The sequence below is a fragment of the Lygodium microphyllum genome, chromosome 8 (genome assembly GCF_053477565.2).
Source record: "Lygodium microphyllum isolate KBCC chromosome 8, Lygodium_microphyllum_v1.1.10, whole genome shotgun sequence".
Classification (NCBI taxonomy): Eukaryota; Viridiplantae; Streptophyta; class Polypodiopsida; order Schizaeales; family Lygodiaceae; genus Lygodium; species Lygodium microphyllum.
Window position 1 is genome coordinate 24,425,780 of NC_141142.1, and position 9,352 is coordinate 24,435,131.

Below are 9,352 nucleotides of genomic sequence, written 5' to 3' on the forward strand. Positions count from 1 at the left end.
ACCTATCGTTAACCATGTTGGGTTGTCAAGATGTCGGCAGCTAGATTGTAAGCTATTGTTTTCGAGGAAAGTGGGTCAATTGGCATGAGGTTTACCTAAAGGGTGACCTCATAACTTAGTTCATACAACGTTCAAATGCGAAAGTTTAAAGGAGGGCTTTGGATCTTTGTTATATAAAATGGCAAGTTTGTTGACGTTTTATAGTGTACACCTTGGAAATGGAGCAGAATTGCATTCCACACACTGGGCACCGAGCACCGTATCATGTGCAACATATTCAAGAGGCTTGTAATGGACTATCTCCTGAACTTTGAGTGAAAGTGATGTAGAGTGTGCCATGCAAGTTCTCACATGGTTGGGATTTACTATTGTTGAAAGAGATGTGAGGTTGGGTGTTTCATGTAACTGAGCAAAGTAAACATTTTGGTAAAGGGGGGTGGGGATCGTGACTTGGGGGCGTGTGGGTGGAACCGGAGAGGTCTCCAAACCTTTGCTTTTATATTTTGGGATTTTCATGTTCAGATGGCGCAAGAGGCTGCTCCACGTGGCGCAAGGATATTGGCCCACGTGGCGCGTCGCGCCAATGCAATGCACGACGTTCTAAATGTGAGAAGATTTCCGAGACCGTGTGTTAACAAATGAAATGAAATGAGATTGTTCTTTCTGATTCCTGCACACACGCACACACACACACACACACACACACAGTCTCTCTCTCTCTCTCTCTCGCGTTGTAAAAGCAACTTAGTATACTCCTGTACAGCAATTGACTCTCTGAGATTGGCATTTTCTCTGTTAGCCATCAACTAGCTTAACTTATAATGGCCACAGTCCTAGCCCAGCACACAAAGAGCAGTTACACCTCTGACTGCCTTGCTAGATCTTTGTAATACGTTCTGTTATCAAAGGAAAACCATCAGAGAGAGAGATCATGGGTGCGCCCATCATCAGACCTCTCCTTCTCATCCTCATCTTTTGGCCCTTCGTTTGCATTTGGAAGATCTATACGCAACCCAAATCCACGTCTTCCTTCATTGCAGTTAATTATGCCCAGCCAGAGCTGCTCCCACAACATAACTCTATCATTGATCAGAATAGGATTCCGACCTACCCTCATGATTTGGTAGCTCGATCGTTTGTCAGCTCAAGAAAAGGTCACACTAATCAGATCAATCACGGTGAGCAAATTACTGGTCGTGGGTTATCAAAACAGAGCCTGATCAATTTGGAGCCATCCAGCAGCATCAACGCTCATTCAACAAGGAAAATAATTGATGAAATCAACACCAATAGAAGTTGCAATGGCAGAAGAATTCTCATGTATGATCTTCCCACCCAATTCAACATTGATTTATTACACCAATGTAACAGAAGCATCACAAGCTGGTTGAATTTCTGCCCCCACATACAAAATGACGGCTTCGGCCGCGTAATCAATGCCACATCGGGATGGTACGGGACAGATTTTTACATGTTAGAAGTGATATTTCATGCTAGGATGAGGAATTATGCTTGTCTGACAAGGAGAGGAGAGGAGGCAAATGCATTCTTCATACCTTATTACAGTGGGTTGGATGCATTGAGGTTCCTGTATGGGAGGAGTAGGTCCAACAGGCATAAGCATGGTGTAGAGCTGATTAAGTGGCTGGAGGAAAAGGGTGGATCATGGTGGAGGAAATGGGGAGGACAAGATCATTTCATGATAATGGGGAGAACTGCATGGGATTTTGGCTCAGAGATTACCCAGGGGAACCCTCCGTGGGGTACGAGCTTGAGAGAACAACCAGCTCTCGTTAACGTTACAGCGTTCTTCATAGAAAGCAGGTGAGAGTGACATGCAGCTCTGCTCAAATTTCCACATATCTAAGTAAGGCTCTGTGTCTTGTGCTCACCTCCACAGTCTCGGTCTTTTAGTTTGGATTGGTGGTTTATTTTAATCCACTCACTCCCTCACTCATATGTATGGATTGCTCACTTTAATTAGCACAAGCCTTCTTCAGTAAAGCCTCGATCTTCTGCTTGCATTGCTCTCTCTTGATGCAAGCACCCATTCACTGCAACCAGCCTGTTTGGATGGCTTATTTTAGCACAAGTTTCAGTCAGCTGCTTTTCTTAATCTCCCTCATAATACTCTATTCTAAACCTTGGCATAGCCAAAAAGCTTAGTCTAAAGCTGTTGTAATGCAGTTTAAGATCTAATTTCCCTGCAATGCCAGTTTCAGATTCTTTTGACATTACATGACACTAAAGCTATGTACATTATCTCAGTTCGTGTTTAGGCCTTAATTAACCACCTTTAAAGTTTGACTATTGTTAACTACCATTTTTGGATCTTAGGAAAGGCCAAGCAGCTCACCGGTATACAACTGAAGCATCCAGTGTATGCTTAAAATCTCCATCAAACAATAAGAATTGAAATACACTGCATTTAGCATGAATTCAGTACTAGTGTATTTACACTCCAATTATCTATGGAAGTCTAGTAAAGCAAACTTCCCTGTGTTCATTGCTCCTTACTCGGATGGCATATATTACAGGTATTTTAAGTGTCAAATGTAAGATATATGAATGAGTAGCTGATATCTTGTCAATGGCTAGTGCTTTGTCCTGATATAAAGCCATTGCGCCTGTGTGATTGCAGGCCAGGGAGGCCCAATGAGCAGGCGCTGCCCTATCCCACATCTTTCCATCCACCGTCCATGGAGGCCCTCAAGGCATGGCTGGAAGAGGTGAGGGCATCAAGCAGGCCCCACTTATTCACCTTCATCGGTGCGCCGAGGCGAGGCCCCACTGGCAGCGTACGGCAGGCAGTGCTAGATGAATGCCTATCCTCACCCACCCTATGTGGGCTTCTGGACTGCAAGAAGATCAAGTGTGCCCACAACCCAGAGCCCATTAAAGAGAAGCTCCTGTCTTCCCAATTCTGCCTGCAACCCCCGGGGGACTCGCCGACACGGCGGTCCACCTTCGATGGCATGATAGCAGGCTGCATCCCTGTCTTCTTCCACAACGACTCTGCCTACTCCCAATACACATGGCACCTTCCACCTCAACACTCCCAATACTCTGTCTTCATCCCCTTTGAGGACCTCCAAAGGGGCAATGTCAAGGTGCAGGATGTCCTCCTTTCTTACTCAGCAGCCCAAATTGCAGAGATGAGGAACAACATCATCTCCCTCATCCCTAAGATCATCTACCTCAGCCCCTCGGCCGCCATGGAAATGACCAAACTGGGTGTGAGAGATGCCTTTGATTTGAGCTTGGAAGCCATGCTTGGCAGAATATCACAATTAAAATCAGCCTCTCAGATTATCTAGCAGACTCACTCAGATTTATTTTGTTGTTTTCTAAACAATGGGTGTTAGCTAAAACCTAGAATTCACGCATCATGCACCGAGTCTGAGGGCTTGTGCCTTATTCAAAGTCTCTAAAAGACATGGTTGATCCATATATTTTGTTACTAGTAACCTAGACAATTCATATATATAACTGATCCAGCCCTTAATCATAGTGATCTTGCGTGAAATGTTACTACAGCCAGCATGATCCAGATTCCTAAGAGATCACATCCTCGACAGCAAAAGGAGTTTGCACTCTATGCAGCATATATGCTTTCTTCTCATTGCAGATTGGAATATCTAGTTTGAAATGCGTCTGCATTACTTAATGCCAATACTATGAAGAGACTAATGAGAACTAGCTCGCCTCCTTACCATGCTCTCACCATGCTCCTATAGTTTCTGGCCCTTACATAACCCAAGCACAATAGTGCACTTGTTAAACACCTTTAATAAACTTGTCATGTCCGAGTGCCAATGTATCAAAATTAGCAACTACTTGTTGATCAATGTAGCATTAATAGTGTGCCCTTGTGTTTTGTCTTGGCATGCAAGATTGGGTGCTAAATGCTAGAAAATGTATCACAATATATGTGACCTAATTTGATACCAATGGCCAATTCAAAAAGCGCATCTATGAGAGTTTGATGAAGAGTAGGTTAGGGCCTTCTACCACTAGTTGCAAGTGCCAATGCTTGAGGTGGCAGTCAACTGAGTTGTACCTTGCCAATGAAGTTGGTTGAGCCTGTGTCCCTTTGCTTAAGCGATGCTCGAGTCTAGAGCCAACCATTACGGCTCTTGTTGCTTTAACATCATCCCATATGCCTTGTTTTTATTGTAGGCCCTCAACAACCCCTTATAAATGCGTTAGAAGTGGTGGTGAAGCCAACATTAATTACAAGGTAGTGTGCAAGGCCTTAGGATGAAGTTAAGTTTTGAATGTCTATTGTTGCATGCACACACTAGATTCAATATGCAACATAGTTTTGTGTATAAGTCATGTTAGCAATAATGTCCTTCGAGCATGACTTAGGTAGTTTGCTCAACCTAACTAATGAATTACAAGCTCATGAGTGGTGGATGCATGAACTTTTCCTTCTCTCTCTCTCTCTCTCTCTCTCTCTCTCTCTCTCTAACTTTACAAGCAACTTTTGCTGTAATTAACTAATTTCACCATTATCGCTAATTCGTTTCATAAATTTTTATTTTGTAATTAATTATTAGTTTTTACTTAAGAATGATTAGCTTTGTATAATGAACTAATACTTTTCAAGCGAGTGTATCCAACACATGCTTGACAAAATAACATCAACAAACATGAAGCCTTACTCCAACAATCCCACTTTGTATTACATGCCCTACATTAAAACACACAAACACATACACACACACACACACTCTCTCTCTCTCTCTCTCTCTCTCTCTCTCTCTCTCTCTCTCTCTCTCTCTCTCTCTCTCTCTCTCTCTCTCTCTCTCTCTCTCTCTCTCTCTCTCTCTCTCTCTCTCTCTCTCGCAACAATAAAAGCACACGAGGAAGTGAAAATTATATAGTCTCTACAACCTACATTCCATTTAACTACATTAATCTACCTCAGATCACACAAAGAAGTCGAAAAAACCCAAACAAATAGAATAGAATAGGGTTTTAGATACTTGCCTTGAAGCTCGATGGTATGGAAATGAAGACAAAAGGGAAACTGTCAGTTGTAGGCACTTTTTTAAAACCAATGCTAGGATACATGTTGGTATGTGTGTCGGTTTGTCCATTGGGATATCTTTCGATTGTCATTAGTATGATTGCTAGTATTCACTTGTGAAAATACGACTAGTCATGATGCTCATGCCAGCACACCCTTCAATTTTTGTAGATGCATAAAAAACTGGCATATCAGAAATCCCTTTATCTCTTGTAGCGACCCTTCATACCTCCATGGATCTCATCCAAGATACCTCCCTAGTTGAAGAAGAACAAACTAATGAAGAATGCTTTCATACATCTAATATGGCATTGACCGAGACCATGAGACATTAACCACTATAATAAGTTCCTTTGTGTATCAACACAAATAGCCCTCATCTATATCATCCTGCAATCACATCTTTGGCTACTCATTAGGAGAAATATGGACTCTCTTTTTTGCCCGTTAAGGAGTGAATAAAGAAATATAGGCCTAACCAAGGAGAGAGCTAGGATTCCAGATTCATGTAACATGAATCTTCTAGCCATATCTTGACCCAAATCTTCCCTTAGCAATAAAATAAGGGGAAATATGGGGAATACAATGCTGACACTTCTTGAAAGTTTGTGACTCAAATTTTCATTTTCTTATTTTTTTATGTTTGACTTTTCATTTCTCCCCTTTTCAGTTTCCCCCTCTTTCTTAGGCGGAACTCAAATTTATCATATCTCTTTCTCTGTTTCTTCTTTCTTGATGAAATCTTATAGCCTCATTGTTGCTTTCCCTATGTGTAACCCTATGAAATTTTATTTCCTCTATACAAACATAGAGTGAGTTTCAAAGGTTTTATAAGAGCAGAGCTTGTTCTACCAAAGCCCTAAGATTTTCTTCACGAAACTTTACAGGTATATTGTTCTCTTCCATGGATGTTCTATGGTAAAGTTTTATCTCGTTTGGACAAAACCTGTGCAAGTTATGTGCATTCTCTGACATGTAATTTCTTTTGTTTTGATACTCTATGAGTCTCTTACAGTCAAGAACAATGATCTTTTGAACACTTAACTTCTTCTTCAACATCTTACGGTTTCTTTGTAAACAAAGTTATAGGTATTGTGTCTTGTTTTTTGCTGCTCCATGGTTAAATTTTATCTCATTTGGACAAAATGTACACAAGCTATATGCATACTGAATTTTCCTTTGTTTTTTTACTCCCAGAGTCTTTGAGGGTGGAGAACAATGATTTTTTAAAAACTCAACTTCTTCATCATCTTTGGGCTTCTTTGCAAAGAGAGCCACATGTATATTGCTGTTTTTTCCTATTGCTCCATGGTTAAGTTTCAACTCATTTGGACAAAGCCTATGTAAGTATATGTATGCTTTGACTTGATATTTCTTTTGTTTTTGTACTCTAGGAATTTGACAGTGAAGGAACAATAGTCTTTCTATAAGTCAACTTCTTGTTCAACATCTTTGGGATTCTTTGTGAAAAGAATTATATGTACAATGTTTTTTTAACTTGCTCCATTTAAATTTCATTTCGTTTGGAGAGAACATTTGCAAATTATACACATGCTGATAGGTAACTTTTCTATTTGGTTATCATAGATGTCTTAATGGAGGAAAAACATTAGTAGCATACTTGCAGTGGAGGTCTTCAATAGGAAAGATAGTGGCGGTAATTGGATTTGTGATGAGTACTATAAGTTGGATTGGATTTTGATGCACCCAAGTACTCGAGGGAGTTTTGAGGTCAAGCGTAAGGATGTTGCAAACCCTAGCAAACATTGGAAAGGTAGAATTTTAGAGTTCAGAAAAGTGTTCAATGGAATAAGTACAATAACAGAAGTGTTGATCCAACATGTTTATATGCACAAACAAATCTCTATGCATGACAAGAACTACATTGCAAATAATAAACAAAACAGTAAGTTTTTAAATTTTATCATTGTTTATTCTTTTGCATCAGAGTTGTTTTTAAAAATCTTTGCAGTGTCCTAATTCAATCTTGTTTTAGTGACAGCTCTATATCCATTAACTTTGCATGAATGGCAGAATGTGGAATGTTTAAGCGGCAAGATACATGTTTGGCATAAAGACATAGGTTCTTTGATCTATGATAGTAACTCTGCAAGTCAACTTGCAATTCAAAATATATATATTTTTAATTCATTGTATGTAGTAGAAAGCCAAAGATTGTAGCATGTCCCATTGCCGCCACTATCTAGTGGTGAATGGTTCATTGGTAGCTTGGAGTTGTCAGGAGCATGTAAGTCCAATATAAAATCTGACATCAATAGTACTATGAAACCCACCACAGGCTCCAAAGATGTGCATCTTAGTTGGTTTATTCCATTCTCATTGTTTGCACATTTGTTTGGTTCATGTGATGTTCTGAAGAAAACAAAGATTACTTATCAATGTAAGTGTCCATCCAAGGAATGGATGAGTCAATTATTGGGTGAGTCTTAACAAGTTAGAAGAACACATTTTGATGAGATGATTGAATGCATAGTCAATCAATCTGATCTCACATTCATGTAAATCTTTTTTACTACTTTGAATGCCTTGGTTTAATTGACGTAGGTCTTGCTTAGATGAATTGTTGTGTTATTCACATTTACTTACCATTATTTTTGTTTTTATTACATGTATTTCATCGCTAGACAAACTCTATGCATTCGCTTTCTATATAGAAGATGGTGACTTTTGCGAGGGGAGTGGATTAGCTTGGATCAAGATAGCCAAGATGAGACACATACAACTCTCATAGATGTGGTTATCTTATGGAATGGTCATAATCCTTTTGTGGTCATCACAGAGAGCCATTGACCCATTTCTTTTCTGAGACAAGAAATCCATTTAATGTTCAATGAGCCCCTTTGCAACTTCTATTTCAATTTAGATAATAGAAAAGTCAGGATTTGTAGTGAGCAATCCATGACATGTAAACAATGTGCTTCTCCACATATCCTTGAGATAGTGGAACCCTTGTAAATTTTTTAAATAAAAAACGAATACAAATTTTTTTAAAACTTCTTAGTACTTTCAATTTAGATAATCTTACTTTACTATGATCCAAGCATGCAATAATACATATTGTAATTAGTCAATCGTGCTGGTTAAAATCATAATTAAATTGCAGGATGTTGGAGTTCTATAATCTATGCAATATTGTCTTTGCATAATGATATATTGTAGCTCATCTCTTCTACTTATTTCTTAAAATTAAATATTAAATTGGATCCAAGGGATTTTGAAGGTCTTTCAGATTTATTTTCTTAAAAATTTTCTATATTTTATGTAGTTGGACTTGAATATACTCAGCGTATTTTATGTAGTTGGACTTGAATATACTCAGCGTATTTTATGTAGTTGGACTTGAATATACTCAGCGATCCAAGTATATTTGAGGATATGATAATTTAGAATGAATCATTTGTCTGTATGAGTAATTTTAATGATTACTTTAAAGTATTGAAATAAAGTAACTAAGGTAAGAGTTTTAATTTTAAAATTTAGGGTTAAAAAAGAACATTTATTTAAAACCCTAGATACATAAAAGATATAACTCCAAACTCATTTTCACTTTCCATTCTCTACTTCCCTACACTTGTGCTCTCCTCCCTTCTCTCTTTGTGTGCCATGGCTACCACTCACGCCTTCGCTGCATGGATTAGCTCCACACGCTACGTACACATAGGAGACCAAATATACCCTAGGTTTTGCGCGACCTTGAGTTTAGAGAGCTTGTTTTCGCTGTAGACCCTAGCTCTAGTATACTAGCATTGTTTTGTGATGTGGCAAACCCTCTCACCTACTCTATTTTTGGACTCTACTCTCAGATGGGTCCCCATAGATTTCCTATATAGTTTACGTGCTAGATCAAGCCACACAAAGGTAATAAATCGAGTCCTCATGCATGTGGGGCAGCATCTGCGTGCTAGAGCACTGTCCACCTCATCCCAGGGCCACGCCACGATGGATCTCATCGAGCATGATGTAGCATTTGTCATATATGTTTTGTGCACTGAGGTGCAAGAGGACAGTGAGGAAGACATCGACACACCCTCTCGGCTACAACTAGAGCATTTCGAGAGGGAGCCTAAAGAGATCACACTCAATCCAAGAGTAGAGGCAGCACAAAGCTTAGCCATTATGCACCCACCTCCTTGCCCTCTTGAGATGCCAACAAGTGATGAGCCACCCCTCGCTTCTCTCCATGCTATCATCATCGAGGGGGTGGAATATTTACTTATATAGGATGTACTAGAAATTTTGGAGCTAAGGAAAGAATAGCTATATTGTATCATGTTGCGTGATGCACATTATGATTTT

At 39.5% G+C, this 9,352-nt stretch overlaps 1 protein-coding gene across 2 annotated transcripts; it reads left to right on the top strand.

Annotated features, from left to right (window-relative positions):
• Positions 1 to 665: 665 nt before the first annotated feature.
• Positions 666 to 4,023, top strand: LOC148032064 (putative xyloglucan galactosyltransferase GT19). Of its 2 annotated transcripts, none has more exons than XM_087682693.1 (2): positions 666 to 1,824; positions 2,338 to 2,471. In XM_087682693.1, exons 1-2 carry the CDS (start codon positions 932 to 934, stop codon positions 2,414 to 2,416), a joined length of 972 nt encoding a protein of 323 aa, XP_087538819.1. In that variant the 5' UTR covers positions 666 to 931; the 3' UTR covers positions 2,417 to 2,471. The 2 variants fall into 2 exon arrangements, with proteins under 2 accessions (XP_087538819.1, XP_087538818.1); XM_087682692.1 differs by lacking the exon at positions 2,338 to 2,471 and adding an exon at positions 2,642 to 4,023 and having other exon boundaries at positions 671 to 1,824.
• The last annotated feature ends 5,329 nt before the right edge of the window (positions 4,024 to 9,352 follow it).